This window comes from Phlebotomus argentipes, unplaced genomic scaffold (assembly GCF_947086385.1).
Source record: "Phlebotomus argentipes unplaced genomic scaffold, Phlebotomus argentipes genome assembly contig_2, whole genome shotgun sequence".
Lineage (NCBI taxonomy): Eukaryota > Metazoa > Arthropoda > Insecta > Diptera > Psychodidae > Phlebotomus > Phlebotomus argentipes.
This window is the reverse complement of record NW_026776162.1, coordinates 2,615,894-2,635,433: the sequence shown is the minus strand read 5'-3', so window position 1 is coordinate 2,635,433 and position 19,540 is coordinate 2,615,894. Positions and strand designations below refer to the sequence as shown.

The window sequence follows — 19,540 nt, the reverse complement described above, 5'->3', positions numbered from 1 at the left end:
GATTCGTATGTTTACCCACAAGAAACGTGAACAAACACTTAAGTTGATAATGCGTTGAATGAATGCATAAAGCCAAAGTATTTGCCTTTGCTTAAGTGTCTCATAAAAATCTATGTTTATCCTTAATTTTCAAGTGTTGAAAAAGCAGTGCAAAGTTGAGTTTTTATCAAAATTATTCTCTTTTATATATTTTCTTTATCAATTGCAATAGCAGTAATTTCGCATTGCACGATTAAAAAGTACCATTGACATTTGAATTGGGAGGAAATACGGTCGGATGATCCGACTCTATTGGTATGTTTGTAATCTAGTGGAAAGAATAGGACTGTTGAGTGGCAAAATTCCTCATTGAACCTTACCTCACTATCATTTCGCTGCTCACAGCAGCTTTTTCTGCATATGTGAGAGGATGTCATTTGAAATTGATTCTATGCTTATGCATGCGATCAGCATATTATACAACTCAACGTTGAATTTGCGTTTTGATGGGTGTACAAATACAATATTGTCGGTGGAGTTGAGGCGAGTAAAAAATGAAATTCATATTCATGATTGCCACATAGAAAAGCATTCCCATTTTACCTCAATGTGTATGAACGTGAAATTTGTTGCTGAACATAGGAGAATTACCATGCACTGTTCTGATATATCATAACATTTTTCCTCCTTCGTTGCATTTCATTCAGTGATTTGAGATGTGCTTTTTTGCCTTATTTACCTCTACAACTTCTCCTGCACTGTTTATTTTAATTCCTTTGTTGTGTGATGCAATAGTCATGATTTTGTGCGGCTGGAAATTGGCGTGCTGATACAGAAGTCTGTGTCTATGGGCACGAGTGCACTGAATGGCAAATAATTGTGGATAAATTTCACTTTTTAGCCAAATCAATTGAGACTTTTTCACCCTCCCTCGACAGCCGATTTGCTGATGTGAAATGAAATGAGGTTTTTAGCATTCAGCAGTCTCGGGCACACTGACCAAGTGACTAATGGTGCAATTGGGCCAATTGACTTCAATGCACTGCACAGCAACTGTTTGGAGGCAGAGAATAGGGCGTTTGAGAGCGAGAAAGGCGAAACATATGGTGTCTGAAGTAATTAAAAAAAAGATACTGACACAGTGGCAAGAAGTCGATGGCGAAAAGGCAGAGAAAAGAATGGCCAGAGAACCAATGAAGAAATTGTATCAAATTACAAGGAAGTGCCAGAGAGATTTTCTCCTCAATCAACTATGTGAGGTGTTGGGGAGATGAAACATGAAAGCGACAAGGGAGAGAGACATAAAGGTCGAAGAACGGCTCTTGTGCACAATTACGAAATTGATGCAATATTGGCGCGCGATGTTTTGTGCAAAAGTAGGTGGTGCCAATTCGGTGCTAAAATATATTTTTTTGTATGAAGTAATCGGCAATAATAGCAAAAATAATGGATGTTTTGATGTACTCAGCGACAAGAAGTGCCTTAGTGTACAATTATTACATCGTCAATGCCTTTTTTCTCAGCTACTACCTTGTTTTGTGCTGCATCTTGACCCAGAAACCCATCTGTTTGGTGTATCTTACGATGACTTCCTCTTGCAGTGCATTTTGCCGGTTTTTTCTGTACCTTTTTTGGTGTCTCCTACGAAAGAGCGAAGAAATTCACAGTGGGATAAACGTCAGCGTGAGGAGTGTTGTGCGCTTGGGAAGGAAATAGGGCCTCTTCTGAGACCAATCTCCCGGATACGGTGATTGTAGTGTCTTGCTAAAGAGCATGGGACAAGAGACACACGGTGGAAGAGCCAGATGGAAAGAAGGCAGATAGCCGTGTCTGATAAAGCCAAAGAGAGGCAATAGCGCGAGATGATCGTGCGACATCCCTGAACTTCAATGGCCAATAAATAAAATATAATGGTACTGAGAGGTGTGCAGGGGATTTGACACTTTTTATCTTATGTAATGCAAGGGGAGATCCCAATAAAGTGCAGAGTCACGAAAATGGAGTCACACAATTCGCATCCAATATTTGTGTGCCTTTTTACGCCATACAACCGAAATGTTATTCACCAACTTCCTCTTCAGATCACCCTCTCTCTCTCTTTCTCCTTGTCAATGCACTGGGTAATTTACAGTTGCATTACATCAGGAGAAGAAGAAGAAAAAAGAATCAATACGAGGTGGAGGCGGAAATGTGCATTTCTGTGGCTTTTCGGTCAAGTGGCAACCGTAAAAGTGTTGAGGGTATTTTCGATGGTCATAGTTTATGCAATTTTCACACTCCGCAGAGAAGCACAATTGTTTAGATATTTGCCTCAGTGAAATATAGAATATATCTTAGCTACTTATGCCGTCCTCGGCTAATCCCATTGCCATTCTCTCTTGCAGATATCTGTGACATCACATGATCCAACAGACTATGTCCAAAGAGCACGAACCACAAGAGCTGCTCCGCCAAAACCGGCATGCAATCCCATGCAATTTGTGAAGATAAAGCCGTGCAATTTGTATCAGAGTGCCCAAGAACAGCTAAAACGGGCGGAAGAGGTGAAGAAGGTCAAGGAAGTGAAGAAGGAGGACGCCGAAGATTGGCAATGCGTAAGTTTTAAAATATACAACAATGAATAATAAAACAGCCTGTGACTATATAATGGGGGGTACGATATTAAAATAGTTGTAGAGAGAGAGAGGGATATTTATGGATGGCGTCTCTCGATTTAACACATAAATTATCATTATTTGCGTCTATGCAATAAATTCTGATCTTTATTGCTGCAGTGAGAGAACACACAATTACACACGCCGGTGGAGAATGGCTCAATACTGAAAATATTCCTGCTCTCCCTATTCTTGCCTTTCCTAGCCTCGATTCTGTCTCCGGCGTGGTGGACAGTGTGTAAGAAATGCGTAGGGAAATTTATGCGAAAATGCTCTCTCTCACTCGCCATATTATTGTTCACGGATGTATTAGAATATCACAATGTCAATTTATTTGTTTATGATAGAAATAGTTGATATATGGGCGAATAACTCTTCTCAGATCTCTCTCAATTTAGTAGCAATGTCACGTAAATTCTATCTTGAAAACCTTCTTGCAGATAGATTCCATTTTTGTCCACTCCTCGCACTGTGAATATTGAGAATTTATGCCATCGTTCTGGGATTTTAATTAATTAGCTAAATACAAATTGAATACTCTCTAAGCCGAAGAGTGGAGAATGGGAAATTGGGACGAACTGTGTAGAGCTTCTGACATCAATAAGAACCTTAAAGCGATTTATGGTCAATCGTGTTAATTTAATTGAATTGTTTTTTTATCCACTAGGATCTCTCGCTCGCCCCATTCTAATTCGCCATGGGAAGTCGAGGAAAAAGTGTCTAATTAATTGGGGATATTCCCAATGAAACTTGAGAATGGTGGCAAACTCTAAAAATTACATTTTATTGACCACTTTCCAGGGAATCACATATGGGAAATGGTGGAGTTGAAAACAAATGATTTATTTGGGATGAACAAAAGTGCTGTAATCGGTGAAGTTCACGTTTAGTGTACAGGATTATGAGTGTTTTTGTGGAGATGTTTTATGGGTCATTTCCAGAAACGCCAGCATTTTGCTCACCAACGGTTTTACAGTCAATTTTTGACGGTTCTAAGCCGTGAAATTTTTAACGAGAATTGGGCTTGAAAAGACCTTTAAATGCATCGCTTCAAGTACAAATTTTCAGATTTCTCTATGGTTTTTTATTGAATTTTTCCGTTTGATGTCCAAATGCGGGAAAACATAAGATATTTGCGAAATGGTGAATTTTAGCTAGAAATGAGAATTAAGGTGTCACTGAGAGAGTCATTATTTGTATCTTCATAATACAAGGTCCAGTGTAATGCATTCTTGAAGCTTTTGCCATTGCCGAGTCAGCGTAACCTTCTTAGAAACTGACCCATTTTGCATGATCACTTTACGAAATTCCAACGCCGAATTTCGACAGAGAGGCGTGGTATTGTACCTCAATTCTCTATAAATCTGCAAAAGAAGTCGCGGATTAGAAATCACGATCCCGTAATATTTAGGCATGAGGTTCTTTTCGACAAAGAACGCGACGAGCGCCGCGATATTCGAATTGCAATTTGAATACTAAATCATTAATTGTATATTCTGGGAAGAAACTTTGGGGAATGCGAATGGATGGAGATTTTTGCATGGAACGCTAATTTTGCCGCGGAACCCCGCGCGAGAGGAGGCAGTTTGTGGTATGCAGATGAGTGAATGCTAGATCATGAGGGCGTTGTTCTCTCACCGGGCGCGTGTTGGTAATGAGGCCGGTTGCGAAGAGCTGGTCGGCTGCACTTCTGGGAAGCCTCCATGTCCTCGGAGAGTGTGTCGAAATGAATTTATTGGTGCGCAGCTTCGACCTCGAGGAGTGTGCGGGGCCGGCGGGGAGAAATTCTTGAGTTGAGGAAGTGTTTTCACTCTGTCTTGCATTGACTCATTGGATAGGTCGTCGTCATTGGCGTCTGACAGGGCGAGAGAGGAGGCCTGAAAGAGCTTGGAGAATCTTATGAAGTTGTTAATCGCGGCACAAGAGAGAACCAATCTGTCGGATCCCGTAACATAATGATGTGGCGTGTGTGAGTGTGTATAATGTTTGGCATGGGGAGCAGAAAAGACCACTGGAAGGTGTACATATAGTGAGGAGAGGTGACCCAGAAAAAGACCAAATGCAATATCTGGCAGGAGAGGAAGTTGAATTAATTGCGATAGACGGTGATAAATTTCCGCCATGGTGATTAATCTTGCGAGACGCGAAGCCTTGATCTTGACATTGTGTGCCGGCGACGCTATCTACATGCGAGCCTACATACATATATACTCTTAAAATGTAACATTAAGTACACAATGCCAGCGCCCCAGAGGAATTTCTATTTGCGATGGGCAAAGAATTTGCACCGGAGTTAGAATATCTCGTGGCATACAAGAAGTGTTTTGTCTGTGAGGAGAGAGATAGCTGGGCGTTTTCCTCATGAAGAGAGACTCCTCATCATCGCACAATCGGCTGTGCGCGCGGCCTCCAAGAAAGTAGCATTGTGCATTGAGACGCCGGTGAGAGACAGGGCAGGAAGATAATAAAAGAAGAACTCATGAATCCTCCAACAATGCGCAATGCCAATTAGTCGAGGTGCTGAACGATTTGTTTGCACTACGTTGCGTTTGTAGTGAGATTTCAAAACTCTATTATAAGCCACCCGATGCTGAGGCATTCTCCCCAGCCTAATGCGCGAGCATTTATAAATAAAATCTGAAGAATTCTGCATAAAATACACCGTGAAATATAACTTTCACTCTCATGCTCTTGTTATTGCTTCTAATAAAGTGTCTGTAACGAGAGCGAAGTGCACAATTTTCAATTTTACTGCGAGAGGGATAATTGAGAAAAATGCATGATTACCAAGCAGATTAAATAGAGAGTAGGCAATGATAAGGGAATCCGAGGAGAGAGGGACAGAGAGAGAGAGCGCAATGATCGTGTAGAAGAGAAAGCATAGAACTTAAATCATCTCCTCGAATGGAGTGCATGTTTGCCTGAACTTATATATTTACTGGCACCAAAAATGCCCAAAGAATTTTTATTTGGTATGTCTCTTTGGTATTTACACACGAGAAAATACCAATTATAAAACGGTTAACAAGTCTGGTGAATCCCGTTAAGTAATTTTCTTACATATGATTTATGAAAGAATTCCTTCTACTCCGTGGCCACGGAGTGAAATCACGTTGCGATTGATTTGAAATTACTTCTTTGCATACCAGTATCTGATTTACTTTCGATTGAGTGTGGAATGCCAAGAATAGCAATTGAATTGTGCGTTATGAAATTGGAAGGATTGCATGGTGCATGAATAAACATTAGCTGTTTATCCTTAACTGTGAATCAGTCTGAAATCGGACGCCCCATAAAGTGATCTGTCGTTGTCGCGAATTGAGGACTGCTTGGCCTCACCCACTCGCCATATTTGTCCTCGTGCACTTTCGATAACATTAAATGGTCAATTATGGATAAGTATGTTTTATATTAAATAATGAACCTGTTTAAAATTCTTACAAGATACAGAAAGAGACTGAATGTATGGATTTGCAAAATGGTTGCAGAAATGTAAAAGTAAATCAACTCTGAACTGAAATGGGAAAAACAGAGAGACATGAGTAGAAATTGAAAGGAAGTCAATATTGGCGTCTGCATTATCATGTGCATTTGTGGATAATTTAATGCCGTAGAAACGTCTTGCGAGATCCAAGTATCACGATTCTTTCTGCATGACGAATATTTTGGAATGTTATCACGCAGGAAAATGGCAATATGAAAAACATGGGCTTCGAGAACACGATTCCGCACAAATGGGGTCTCTTCAATTTGAGCTATAGTGTGATATTTGATTCACTTGATCAATTTTTGCCCCAAGGGTGGAGAAAACGCTGCATGGACATGGAATAAATGGGTATTTAAATGATCTGCATATTTTCCACGACGTGCTAGCAAATCAAGTGACAATTTGCGTTAAATTAGATTTTGCTCCAACAAGCCATTGAGAGAGACTAATTCATGGGTATTAGGCGGTGCGATCGAGAAATTAAAAGTTGCCTATTGAGAGGGAAAAAGAGAAGAGAGTGACACATGCGATAAAAGTGTGCCACATGAGTTGAAAATGCGTTAGCTCTTGTCACTGAGAGTAAAATGATTTATCGATTGTAATTAATTGATTTCTTGTGTATCTCTTAATAATAGAATTTGGACAATTGGAAGTCGTCACGTCGAAAACGAGTGGAACACATTATCGATCGAGTTGTTGAAGTGAAGAAGTTGGAGCTGGAGGAACACGAGCGAACGCGAAGAAAGTCCAAGACGTTTTCCGAAATGCTAGAGGAAAGGTGAGTGTTGTGCATAGCGTGTGGATTTTCACAAAGAGGGAAAAGTGCTTCTGCCGAGATGAACCTTGATTGAGTTTCGCGATTGGAGTATCGATGAGGAGTTGCTGAAAGACATGAGATTTCTCTAATATGCATATTTGTTCAGTGAAGATGAAGAAAAAAACCCGCAATATTGCTGTCTTTTTTACATGTTTATGTTTAACAAAATGTATACCTCATTTGATGCCTGTTTGACTCATTTGTCCACTTTTGTAAATCAGAATTAATTAGACTTGAAATGTTATTTATGAGGAAAAGAAGTCTGGTTGGCCTTTAACCTGAGAGCAGTTGTATATTAAAAGCAGCATTAATTTTTTTTTGCGGGAAAAATTTCTAATGCGACATATTTTGGCGGCTCGTTGTAAGAGTATCAAATGGCCTTTTCTCACTTGCGAGACTGCTGAGGTGAAGAAGATTGTCACCAAGTGGTTTCACTGTTGAAATTCTCCAACTTATGTGGTCTTTCTCTCTCTCTTTCTCTTTGCAGAGGAACTAGACGAAAAATGCCGCTGGCCGTGTACAATGAGGATGATGCAAATGATTTTAGTGATCTGGGAATTGGAACGAGCAGTGCAAGTGGCAAGAGCAGTCTCTCTGAAGACTTTGATAATCACAGTGTGATCGTAAGTTGTTGCTTTTACCTTAACGGAAAGGTATTTTTTTTGCCCCGCTCTTACAATTTCATTTTCACCGAAAAATCTTATCTGCTCGATGATGCGCTCAGGCATTCCATTGAGTGAAAAACACTATTTTGAGCATTCGCGCCCAATTATGACGCTCGCGGTCTCGCTGGCTCTGCGTTGGAAATATAATTGGTATTGAGATCAATCGAGAGCGATAATCATTCGTGACATGGTCTGTTAATGATAGTTAATGTGATAAAATTCCGTGGAGTTTCAATTGAAATGGTAGGGAATATTTTACTCCAATTAGGCATTAAATTGCAAATGCTCACAAATACATTGTTGTGGCTGAGGTACATTATTGCGTCGCCACTTTTCCCAACACCTTGACGGTGGTTTTGCTGAAAATTTATTTGAATTTTTCCCTCCTCCGGATGTCACGCCAGACTAATTCATGCGGCGGCATCTGCAAAAGAGATCTTCTCTTGTGGATCTACAACACGACACAGAGAGATCATTTGGGGAATGCGGAAAGGCAATATTAACAGGCCACATGAGACTCTTGCATATATTTTATTTTTATAATGATCTTTTTCCCCCTCTCTCTCATTGCAGAGTGACAATCAGGATACGGAAAAGTCACACTCGGACGTGGAGAACAATTCAAATCACGAGAATGGAAACCACAGGGACTACGTCTCGAGTCCGGGATACGACACATCCTCCAGCACAGCGCCGGCGAGCTCTCCAGATCCCTGTGAGTACACATACGAGGGAGCAATTGAGGGCTACAAGCTGCGAATATCCCGAGCGCAGTCGATTGGCTTCAATGGTTTCAACAATGGGCGCTTCTCGAAGGATTCCACGCCCGAGAGGGCTTCCTCCCTGGACTCGGGGAGGAGCAGTGGCCATGAGAATGGAGTGTCAGCTCCTGCTTTCGTGCCGAAGCGACCGTCAGTGACGAAGATCGAGGAGCGTCTGATCAATTTCGAGTTGAAGTCTTCCAGTGATAGCGCCGCAGAGGGGAGCAATGTGGCGAAGAAGGACCTGCCCAAGGTCGACATTGGGAAGAGGCGAGAGATGTTTGAGAAAGACAAGCCCGCTGCTGTGACAATAGCGCCAATGGAGTCAACAGTTCAGAAGCGCTTATCTGGTGATTTTTCCAATGCTAAGAGCATCAGGGAGCGACTGTCGAGCTTCGAGCAAGTACAGAAGGAGGATGGCAGCAAGAAGGCCAACAGATTGTCTGGTGATTTGTCGAGTATAAAAGAGCGATTGTCGATTTTGGAGAAGGAAAAGAAGACAACTGGTGAGAAACCGCTGAAAGTGGATGTTCCAGTTGTGAGCTTGAAAGATCGCCTCACGTCTCTGCATTCCGCCGTGTCGGCGTCATCAGTGGTCAGTGCGAAGCAGGAAGTGCACGATGAATCAATTGCCGAGACTCCTGCCCCAGAGTGCGTGGAGACGCCCCAAGAGAGTGTCGTTCCCATGGATTTGGAGCCGGATTGCGAAGACAGCGAAAGTCAGCAAGTGCAGGAGACCGTGCAGCCGACAGAAGATGATCTGACACCGTCAACCCTTGTGGAATCCACTCCAGTGTCGCCTGTGCAGAGTGATCCCACGCCAGTGGACGTCAATCACGATGACACACTCCTGCCCGCCGAAGTCACGAGCAATGAGCTGTTCGACGACAACTGTGCGTCTGATCTCACAGAGCAAGATACGAGTGTAAGTGTCTCTGAAACATCTCAATCACTGGTGTGCGAGGGAAAGCTCATAATTGACGTTAAACATTTGGTGAATAGTATTTCGGGCGCTAGTCAGGATAGCTGTAGCCAAATCACTAAACAATCCACGGTGGAGGAGGTAGAATTTGAGGAGACTGACACTGTAACACTAACACTGCCCGTGGCTGAGGTGGCCAGTCCCATTGAGACACTGCCTGAGCCAGAAATGATCCCCGATCAGTCGGTGAAAAATCTCGTGGTGCCCCTGAAGATCCAGATCGATAGTCCGGTGCTGAGCCACAAGAATTGCCCACTGAAAAATCTCTCACCCAAGTCAAGTCCTTCCTCACCCAAGAGTCCCAAGAGTCCGACGAGGACAATTATTGACTTTATTAGGAACAATCTGTTAGAATCTCCCTCGAGTGACACTCCCACCGCGACATTCTACGTTCCGCTTGATTCCTATGCGAATGACAGTGAAAGTTTGAGCAAAGATGAGACTGTTTTGCCAAATGCCGCCGCCATAGAGTCCCCCATGCATGTTGATTGTCAGGAGTCACTTCCAGACACTCTTAATTCCGAGATAAGTAACTTACTGGATGAGGAATTGAGTAAATTGGATCAGTAAATAATGTGGCAAAACAAGAGCAGCGTTCTTAATTTCCCCAGCTTCTTGATAAGTCTTGAGAAATACATCACATTGTAAAATTCTATAAATTAAGACCTTCATGACAGTGTTGATAAGTAAGATCACAGCTGTATCTCTCCAGCATGAGAGCATTATCTCTGGTAGGGGAGCAGAAAAAAAAATCTAATTTATACTCTGTGAATTACTTGTGAAGGTTGACTCGAGAGATCTTCGAGTTGAATCTTGTGAGAGAGAGAAAGAGATTCACGTGAAATTACCCACAGAAAGAGAGATGAAGATGAAAGAAAACCACACTAGAGGTGCTTCAATTTAAGCCTTTATCATGCAATTCTATAAGATCACTGCCAATGTTGAGTCTAGCGAGAAGAAGAAAGGCAAGGAAGCGCAATAGAAATAGAAGAGACGTTGTAATAAGGTGTGAATGATGAGAAGAATTTTACAAGTTTTAAATCTCCTCAATCACCTGTTGTTACTCAATTTTTTTTCCACCTGTCTCGCGCGCTCTCACAGTTCTTTGCGCTGAGGAAAATACTCCCTGAATAGCTATATACTTCCCAACCACCCATTAATGGCGAAATAACAGAATTCAAAGGCGTTTTTTCCTTTTCTTCTTCACCTGCTATCGCAAAGAGTATTTACGGTTTTCTCTCAAACAATATTTACTCGGGCCGAAAAAAGCCTCCAATATTCTTCTTCAATTGCACGATGTTTTTCTCGTTTTACGTATTTCTGCAGCTTGAGAGAAAATCACATGAAAATTACCTGAGCAGTTGCTCACAGACACTCGCGGCTACAGACTTGCCCGAATAGAGTTGCTGAAGTTGGTGGAGAAATATCAGTTTTTTTTTCCAGTGAAATTCGTGGGTTTTTGAGTTTTTGGAATTTAGTGGCGAGATAGGAAAAATCGGTAGAAGAAAAACACGTTGTTGAAAGCAAAAATCAAAATTTATCGGATTAGTAATTAGTGGATGTACATAAATATTTATAATAGTGAATTCACATTAACAACATTATTATATTCTGAATTATTTGTTATATCATCGTGTATAACAAATGTGAAACGGTCAGGAAATTAATTTTGTGTTTTAGCTCATAGTTTATTTTCATTTTTTCTCTTTCCATCTCTAATCGTCATTTATTTATTTAGTGGAATACAAAAGAAAACTGAAGGAAAGGCAAACATATTTACACAAAATATCACCATGAAAAATATACTATATGTGTTGTATGGAGCGATCATTAAGTAATGAGGAAAACTATATCGATTAATTTATAATTCTCATTTTTCTAAGTTGAAGGAGGTGCGATGAAGTGAATAATATAATCTGTATATTGGGACGATAAACTGTCTTTTCAATTAATTTATGTTCATTGATTGTACTTCTCACCTGTAAACCTTAATGCCCTCTCTATCATCATCTCTGAGTGTGAAATGATTCATGTAGGAGGCTAATGGTAAGAGAATCTGTGTGTTAACGCTCACTTTAACCCTCATTAACTTATTCCCTTGTGAGTTGAGTTTTTTTTTTTATTTTAGTGAAATCATGCTCTATCATTTTCCCCTTGCTGGTTCTATTCTGATTCATGAATTAATTGTGTACGTTTTCCCACTGTATTTCGCTTTTTTTCGTAGATAAAAGTAGTGCTTTTTCCCTTCTTGTGGCTCTTTTGGGTTCGAGATTACAATCGAAATGAGTTTTAATGCTTTGAGTGGTTGCAAATGCGTGTAGTAATGAAGTTAATAAATATTTTTTCGTGACTCAATTGTGCTCCAAATACAGGTCTTGGAGGCACTGGATATCGCTTTTCAGGCCATCGATGGTGGTGATCAGTGTGGCACAGCGGAGAATGAAGTGGAGATTGAGAAATTGATTGATGAGCTTGTGCAGACGCCAATTGCATCGCAAGCTGAGCCAGAAAGCCAATCAGAGGCGGAGGAGACAATGGACGCCGTGAAGACAATCAGCGAGGAGAAGATCCAGAAGGCGCTGAAAGCCAGCGAGCCGATCTATGAAATCATCGATGATGTTGTCGAGCAGCCAGAGTCGAAGGCAGAGGAGACTCTAATTGACCTGGAGGACGAGGAGGAGCCCTACTATCAAGTGCCCAAGCCCGTTGAGCCGTACTACGAGGTGCCCAAGTCGAAGCCCATTCCTCTGTACGAGAATGTGGAGATCTTCATGGGTGCCAGTCGTCCCAGTGTCAGCAGTTCCGATGCCCCAACTGTCCAGCCGCCCAAAGAGAAGCCGCCGCCGCCTCCAGTGGAGGATGACGCCACAGATGACGAGGGAGGCAACGAGGAGTACGAGGAAGACGTCAAACCCGATGTGAGTTCTCTAATCCACACTTCACCTTCACTTTTAGCCGCAATTTGAATGCCTCAGCAAAGTATCAAGTCATTTTATTGAGATTTCTTTTATGCTCTGATAACTTTCCTGAATAGAATGTGATTTTATGTGAATTCAATTTAGACTTTGAGAAGTTAATGACTTCATGAATACTAAATCCACGCTCTGGTTTATTTCTTTAGGACGCCATGAAGCGAATGAACTCTACGCGAAGGATTAAGAAGGAGATTCGCAACAAACGATCGAGTTTCCTGGGGATCGAGGGATCCACTGAGGATGATATTTCACTGGAATTGTCTGTGGCTCCGCCACCCGATATGTCAGCTCTCCTGCAAGAGGAACGTCGCCTGGAGAAGCAGGTGTTATTCAAGACGGGTCTCTACGAGAGCTCCGACACGGGTGAGTTTCGCAAAATAAACAATAAAGATCATGCGATCCAGAGAATGTGAATAATGAGATGTTCTCTTGTGAATGTTTCAGGCGATAGTCGCGATTCTGGCGTGTCTGAGAATCATTCTCGACAGAGTAGTGAGCCTTTTACTACTTCATCGGAAGAGCAGGAAGACTATCTGGCGCAGAAAGAAACCGAGATCATCAAAGTGCTAATGGAGGAGAAGGAGAAGCGCCGCTCCAGCGATTCACTTCTCCACGAGAGCAAGCGGAACGGGCCTGAGGAGTGGACGGTGACCGGTAACGGATTTACTGAGACAGAAAGTAAACTGACGCACTGTGGTGTTGATGAGGAATCGCGAATGCGGTGTTTGGAGGAGCAAATACGAGAACAAGAGGTGAGAATTGTGATTTGCATCCCATTTTTAGAAGTATTCCTTGACTTTTTCCGTGTCTCTCTACAGGAGGTTTTGCGCGTCGAGAGGGAACTTCTTCAGCTGGAGCAGGAGGAACTGAAGCGTCAGCGTGAGAATTTGCTCTTGAGGGAGAATCTGGCGAGAAAGGAGCTCGATCACGGTACAAAGATGCTTATGTCGGCAAATCGACGATCCCTGCAGGATCTGAACAGTGTGCAGTCGACAGTGACAGTGAATCAGTTCGCCAATGTCTCTGCACCTCATCCCGTCTATCCCATTCCGGCGGACTATCGGCAGTCGATGCCGGATCTGCAGCAAATTCACCTGGAGCGCAAGGTTCCGCCCACACCACCTGCCAAGCCCATGAGATCGAATCTCATCCATCAGGAGTTCCAGACGGCGCGGGAGTCGTCGATAAAAGCCAGCCGGGCTCCGTCAGCCGATGCCAGTGATGCGGAGAATCGCCGAGATGACGCAGTGCAGCTGAGGCGACAGCCAGCGCAGCAGCACGTGTACGGGAACATGTCCAGACACACTCTGCACGCCCTTAGTGCCGTGCCGAAGCCCAAGCTGACGGACGGATGGGTGCAGCAGAACAGGAAGTCGGAGCCGACAGAGAAGTACTATCCGATTCCGCGGAAGAATGACTTTGTCAAGGCGGGAACGCGCGAAAGGATCACGAATGACTCTTCGTGGATTGCGGCGAGGAAGTCTGAGCCGAGGGGATTCAGCTATGGCAAGCACTGGCTGATTCAGGAGGCTGAGCAGAGGCGAATCGACCAGCAGCTGGGCGTGAAACCCACCTTGACGCAGCAGAACGGCTGGGGAACGGCGCAGAGGAGGAGTAGCGGCGGCGATGGGAAGCCACTGCCCGATTCAGTCATCCAGACACTCACGCAGAGGGTGCAGAACAGAATGAGCGTGAATGAGCGAAGACGGTGAGTGGATTGAGTGATTTCCCTACAGCTTTACACCATTTTCGACGCTTTGTTCTCATGGGCAACACTTTGGCGCTGTTATTTCTCAGAATTTGGATAATTTCGTGATCATTTTCTCAATGGCGAGTCAAATTGAAAAATCACGGCGAATAATGAGAATCTGCGTGTTTGGCAGTTTAAATTCTCACAAATTATTGCTCTGAAGGTTCTTGAGGAATTGTTTATTGATTTTTGTAAGAATTCTCGCCAAATTCAAACGATATTATTAATGTTTGAAGGCCTGATTTCTTCATTAATTAGCGATATTTAGGAGCAAAATATGGAAAATGCGACATTTACAAAAATTTATATGCAAATGCGAGGAGAAAGATATAAGACAGCATTTTCTCGTAATTTTTATCAAGACACACTCGCGAGGTCGAGAGTCTCAAAAATATAGGATGAGTGTCTCTACACGTGTATATATTTTCGAAAAGTGATAAATTCAGAAGATTCAGATGGAATTTTGTATATAAAAGTGTTGGCATTTTCATCAAGTTGAAGTTTATCTATTCGACTGTGCATTTTCTCGAGTGACTGCGATTACTTGCAGCTGAAAAAATGCTTCATGTTTTCAACCATTAAATTACTTAAGTAATCTTGCTGTGCCACTCGAGGTCATGTGAATTACAAAAATGCCCTGTTAATCATTCGCAATATTTCACATTGTATGCATTTTGTTTTGAGCCACTACTGAAATTGCATCTCTCTTCTCGCTGGCAGACTCGAGACCAATGGTGAATTGGTGACTCAACAGAACCTGTCTCCGGAGTCTCAGGAGAAGATTCTCAGCGTGAGCGGGAGGAAGAAGTGCTCGCACTGTGGCGATGAGTTGGGTGAGTGTTGAATGTGAAAAGATTGTGGAATAATTGGTAAACTTTCTCACTAACAGAGCGAATAATGAGATATTTTCATATTAAGTAATTCGTTTAAAAAATAACTCATATCAAATTTAATAAGGCGTGAAATAGTCTTCAGTTAGCGAGAGTCAATCAAAGAATTGATAAAAAGCTATTGCACTTATAAACTGAAAAAGGACTTGTTGACAAATCAAAGCTAATTGAACGTCTCTTTGTCTGGAAATATTGCAGGTCGAGGAGCCGCGATGATCATCGAGAGTCTTAGGCTCTTCTTCCACATTGACTGCTTCAAGTGCTGCGTCTGCAGAGTGCAGCTGGGCGACGGCCTCAATGGCACGGACGTGCGCGTCCGGAATCACAAGCTTCACTGTCACAACTGCTACTCGAGTGACGACGGGGTGAAGTTCAGTTGCGTTTGAATATTCGTCCCTTTTTGGTAGATTTAGCGATATTTTTTTTATCTCTAATGTGTTTTTTTGTATTCAATAAGCAAATGTTTTTTACATGCAACAAATCGTCATTCCCTCGCAGAGGCCAAATGGAAATTGAGATCCTTGCGAGATCAGTGGCGGATATTCTTTTTGTAAATATGAGGACTCCCGCGCGAGATCCTGGCTGTACATAGGCATATAATATCTTTCACTTTGTACTTCTTTGTAACGTCCTGGAAGGAATTTTCCACGCTCATTCTTCCCCTGTTTATTTTTTTTTTCTTAGAATTTATGTGATTTTTATTTGTTAATTTATAATGTGTGGTTTCAGTTCTCTTGCTTTGACCTTACAGAATAAAGAAGAGTGAGTGTTTCTTATTGCGCTAAGCGAGGAGAGAATTGCAGTGAGAGAAACAATTAAAAAAAAATGAAGCATTTCGTTAAGAGGAGAAGTGTGGAGAAAAGAAACAAATTAACATTGTGTAGATAATTTGACTCTTCTTTTTCCCCAGCCTTTTACAAGTTCAATTCATTTATCGAGGAGGAGATGATAAAAATGGAAAAAAAGATATGCAAAATATGGTATAAAAAGTGTCTATAAAGTCTATTAAAGAATAAAAATTTATTATACAATTAATATGTGTTTTCGCAGCTTGTTTACAGTACAGTATCATCTTCACTTTTATCACTGCTGAGCTAGTATAGTTGTGGTGTTGAATGGAAAATTTATGTTAATTGTTCTTCCTGCGCGATAGCGCGACCAACATCGGGTGATAAAGGAGGCGAGAGAGAAAGTTTTGCCATACATAACCGATAAAAATCCTGACTTAAAACATTAATTGATTAATAATTAATCTGTCTAAACTAAACATGAGATAACCCTCGTTGTGATTGAATATAAAATGTCTATTATCACCGCTGAAACGCGGCTGAGGAGGCTTTTTTCTGTGCTCTGGCGCGCTTTTTCGCCACTTTTTCACGCGCGCCGGGTCAGAGATCGCTTGAGGCAGAGATGGAGTCTAGCCAAAGACGTCCTGGCTGGCGTAGGTGATGTAGAGGAAGCCATCGGCATCCTGGAACTCATCGTACACTTCCAGCAGGGATTTGCTGAGGCAGATCATCGTGCGGTTGTTGACGAGGAAGAAGAGCGCCTTGGATGGACTGAGATTCATCCGCTGGCGCACCATCTGATGGAACTGTGACATGGACATCTCCTGTGGGATGACATACTTCCGCTGGCCAATGTCCGGGAGATCTCTCTCGCTGCGATATCGCTCCAGGATCACCTTTAAAATACACGAGAAATGCGCTCTCACTCTGCAACAACTTCACAAACTCTCTAGTTTAATTTACCGGGACTTTTGTCGGGAATTTGTACCGCAACACATTGATGGGATGATTTTTGGGACCATAGCTCTCGCCTCGCGTCTTCTGTTTGTAGCAAGTGGACGAGAAGAGATCAATGGAGTGCATTTCCCAGCCACTTCACTTGCGATTCAGCACAGAACTGATTGGAAAGCAGGCACAAAAAGCCAATTTTATGCATTAATTGGATTACCAGGCTTTTTATCGGCCAGCGCGAGAGGGAGAGATGGCAGAAAAAGTGCAAACAGGAGGAGGAGGAGGAGGAGAAAATGTGAGCCAAAAAACAATAAAGTGAAATGAATGGAATATACCGATAAACTCTCCAAGGAGGGCTGAAAGGCATTTCCATTGCCTCTGTGCTGGTGACTGTGTACCAGAGGCCGGTCCGTCGTGTGCATTGCTGGGCTGATAACAAGGATAGGACACTGTTGCATCCACTATCTCGTATCAGCATAATAAAGCAGAGTGAATAAAATAAAATAAATATAGCGGAGCGAGCAAATCCGTTGGAGCGACACACGATTTAAATTTCATCGACGAATCGATATGGGCCAAACTCGTCGAAGTGGTCGAAAGGCGAGAAGACGCGGCAACACCGCATTTTCGGCCTTTTCTGTGTGTCACTTTCACAGAACGTGTTTGGTTTTGGTGAGTTCTCTTCGATATCCTAAATTATTTGATTCATCCTTGCTAATATTGCATTCTTTTCAATGCACTTCGATTAGGCAATAATCGATTTACTGAAATAGAATGTGATTTAGCGAAGAAGTGCCGTATTTATGCTATTTTTCAAGAGAAATGCGAATAACCTTTTCCTTGTCTTCTTTCAGTTCTTAAATTTCTCACGAAGTCCCTAACTAGCAGAGATGGGTAGGGAGAACAAAGCCAGTTGGAAGGCGAACTACTTCACCAAAGTAGTGGTAAGTGTCCTGCTTTTCGATAAAGTGTCTAAAAGTGCGAATTCATGATGATCCTGTGACGCGTCCGAATGGGGGCCGCCGGCGCTAAAGCTAGAAATAGTTGAACCCATTAGTGCCTGGCTCACGTCTGTTGACATTGTCGCATCATCTGATTGTTCATCCTTCATGCCAGCTTGACTGGAAAGAGGCAGAAAGACTGTGAAAAGTTCTAATTCACGTGGGACTTTCTTTGCAGCAACTGTTTGACGAGTATCCGAAATGCTTCATCGTCGGTGCGGACAACGTCGGTTCCCGCCAGATGCAGACGATCCGTTCGTCCCTGCGTGGCCTGGGCGTCGTGCTGATGGGCAAGAACACCATGATGCGTAAGGCGATCCGCGGTCACTTGGAGAACAACGCCAACCTGGAGAAGTTGCTGCCGCACATCCGCGGAAATGTGGGCTTCGTGTTCACGAAGGGCGACCTGAACGAGGTGCGCGACAAGCTGACGGAGAGCAAAGTGCGTGCCCCGGCTCGTGCTGGTGCTATTGCGCCGCTGGCGGTCATCATTCCGGCCCAGAACACGGGCTTGGGCCCCGAGAAGACCTCCTTCTTCCAGGCGCTGTCCATCCCCACGAAGATCTCCAAGGGTACCATTGAAATCATCAATGATGTGCCCATCTTGAAGCCAGGAGACAAAGTGGGAGCTTCCGAGGCGGCTCTGCTCAACATGCTGAACATCTCGCCGTTCCAGTACGGTTTGCTAATCGAGCAGGTGTACGACTCCGGCAGCATCTTCTCCCCGGAGATCCTGGACATCAAGCCGGAGGATCTGCGCGCCAAGTTCCAGGCGGGCGTGGCCAATTTGGCGGCTGTGTGCTTGCAGATCGGATATCCAACTCTCGCCTCGGCTCCGCACAGCATTGCCAATGGATTCAAGAACCTCCTGGCCATCGCCGCCACCACGGAAGTGGAGTTCGAGCAGGCCACGACCATCAAGGAGTACATCAAGGATCCGAGCAAATTCGCTGCTGCGGCCGCCGCCTCGGCTCCAGCCGCTGCCGCTGCCAGCAGCGCCCCGGCCGCTGAGGCCAAGAAGGAGGAGAAGAAGGAAGAGTCCGAGAGTGAGGACGACGATATGGGCTTCGGGCTCTTCGAATAAGATTTATTCATCCTCGTCTCTTGTGATATCGTGGGAATGTGTGGGAATTTTAGAGGGTATTTTATACATATGGAAATATCGTCGCCTCATCACGACCTTCCCTCTTCCGGAACCATCCTCATGATGTTGCCGCAGACTTGACGATGTTGCAGTCCATTGAATAAATGGATCAGGAAAGAAAACACTAGTCTTTCTCTACCAGTTTCCTTTATTTAACGTAAGCTTCTTTCATCACAATTCTACAGACACGATATAATAATTACAATTTACAATGGAAATTACTTCTGATAGAAGATAATGACTGATAGGTATTTAGTGGGTCGCAGCAGCGTGCTCATCTGGATTCCAGGAATCAATGTCCGGCAGAGGATTGCCCCATTCGCGGGCCATGATGAGGATGGTGTTCTGGTGGAGCTTCGGGCCTATCAAGGGATTCATCTGGGCCATGTAGCAACAGAGCCAGCTGCAAAGTGAGAGAGGGTGGAAAGTGAGAAAATGAATTCCGGGAGCGTCAGAGATTCGCGATACTTACAACAACCAGCAAGTGGATGCGGTTAACATCAGCACGCACTGAACAATCCTGGAAGCAGAGAAGGACAACTTGTTTTTGGGGAACTCATCGAGTTGACATTGAAGATATTTACTCACCCTCGATTTGGGCCTTTGGGCGCGAGGAAGGGCAAAACAATGCCAACCACACCCCAAAGGGCCGTGAAGATGATGATTGGGACGAAAGATGCTGCCATTGTGCTCAGG

General features: G+C 43.3%; 4 protein-coding genes across 6 annotated transcripts in view; 2 read left to right on the top strand and 2 right to left on the bottom strand.

Moving 5' to 3' along the window:
- The window catches only part of LOC132265468 (LIM domain only protein 7), a 49,892-nt gene extending 33,897 nt beyond the window's left edge, over positions 1-15,995 (top strand). The window contains exons 4-14 of one of the 2 annotated variants that reach the window (XM_059766187.1): positions 2,364-2,573; positions 6,756-6,898; positions 7,425-7,560; positions 8,176-9,288; positions 11,718-12,263; positions 12,467-12,683; positions 12,765-13,072; positions 13,139-14,028; positions 14,791-14,903; positions 15,159-15,363; positions 15,459-15,995. In XM_059766187.1, the coding sequence (XP_059622170.1) occupies positions 2,364-2,573; positions 6,756-6,898; positions 7,425-7,560; positions 8,176-9,288; positions 11,718-12,263; positions 12,467-12,683; positions 12,765-13,072; positions 13,139-14,028; positions 14,791-14,903; positions 15,159-15,346 (3,864 nt within the window). In that variant the 3' untranslated portion in view covers positions 15,347-15,363; positions 15,459-15,995. Of the gene's footprint in view, positions 1-2,363; positions 2,574-6,755; positions 6,899-7,424; positions 7,561-8,175; positions 9,289-11,717; positions 12,264-12,466; positions 12,684-12,764; positions 13,073-13,138; positions 14,029-14,790; positions 14,904-15,158 lie in introns of both variants that reach the window. The other variant, XM_059766186.1, reaches the window with a different exon arrangement.
- Positions 15,996-16,104: 109 nt separating this feature from the next.
- LOC132265469 (microtubule-associated proteins 1A/1B light chain 3A-like) lies at positions 16,105-17,126 on the bottom strand. 2 transcript variants are annotated; one of them, XM_059766189.1, is made up of 3 exons: positions 17,035-17,126; positions 16,712-16,789; positions 16,105-16,644 (listed from the first exon to the last, which is right to left on the bottom strand). In XM_059766189.1, exons 1-3 carry the CDS (start codon positions 17,119-17,121, stop codon positions 16,378-16,380), a joined length of 432 nt encoding a protein of 143 aa, XP_059622172.1. In that variant the 5' UTR covers positions 17,122-17,126; the 3' UTR covers positions 16,105-16,377. The 2 variants fall into 2 exon arrangements, with proteins under 2 accessions (XP_059622172.1, XP_059622173.1); XM_059766190.1 differs by having other exon boundaries at positions 16,712-16,865; positions 17,035-17,117.
- A 188-nt stretch (positions 17,127-17,314) lies between these two features.
- LOC132265142 (large ribosomal subunit protein uL10) lies at positions 17,315-18,966 on the top strand. Its single transcript, XM_059765662.1, has 3 exons — positions 17,315-17,371; positions 17,554-17,643; positions 17,879-18,966. The coding sequence occupies exons 2-3, from the start codon at positions 17,590-17,592 to the stop codon at positions 18,782-18,784; spliced, it is 960 nt and encodes a 319-aa protein (XP_059621645.1). The 5' UTR covers positions 17,315-17,371; positions 17,554-17,589; the 3' UTR covers positions 18,785-18,966.
- An 8-nt stretch (positions 18,967-18,974) lies between these two features.
- Positions 18,975-19,540, bottom strand: LOC132265151 (V-type proton ATPase subunit e 2-like). The gene is made up of 3 exons (XM_059765677.1): positions 19,433-19,540; positions 19,317-19,364; positions 18,975-19,247 (listed from the first exon to the last, which is right to left on the bottom strand). The coding sequence occupies exons 1-3, from the start codon at positions 19,528-19,530 to the stop codon at positions 19,097-19,099; spliced, it is 297 nt and encodes a 98-aa protein (XP_059621660.1). The 5' UTR covers positions 19,531-19,540; the 3' UTR covers positions 18,975-19,096.

Coding starts and splice junctions, on each gene's coding strand:
- LOC132265142 (XM_059765662.1), top strand. CDS start 17,590: ATGGGTAGGGAGAACAAAGCCAGTTGGAAGGCGAACTACTTCACCAAA. Junction 17,644..17,878: donor ACTACTTCACCAAAGTAGTG/GTAAGTGTCCTG, acceptor CTTTCTTTGCAG/CAACTGTTTGACGAGTATCC.
- LOC132265469 (XM_059766189.1), bottom strand. CDS start 17,121: ATGCACACGACGGACCGGCCTCTGGTACACAGTCACCAGCACAGAGGC. Junction 16,790..17,034: donor CCTCCTTGGAGAGTTTATCG/GTATATTCCATT, acceptor TGCTACAAACAG/AAGACGCGAGGCGAGAGCTA. Junction 16,645..16,711: donor AATTCCCGACAAAAGTCCCG/GTAAATTAAACT, acceptor TGTATTTTAAAG/GTGATCCTGGAGCGATATCG.
- LOC132265151 (XM_059765677.1), bottom strand. CDS start 19,530: ATGGCAGCATCTTTCGTCCCAATCATCATCTTCACGGCCCTTTGGGGT. Junction 19,365..19,432: donor CCCAAAGGCCCAAATCGAGG/GTGAGTAAATAT, acceptor CTCTGCTTCCAG/GATTGTTCAGTGCGTGCTGA. Junction 19,248..19,316: donor GCATCCACTTGCTGGTTGTT/GTAAGTATCGCG, acceptor CTCACTTTGCAG/CTGGCTCTGTTGCTACATGG.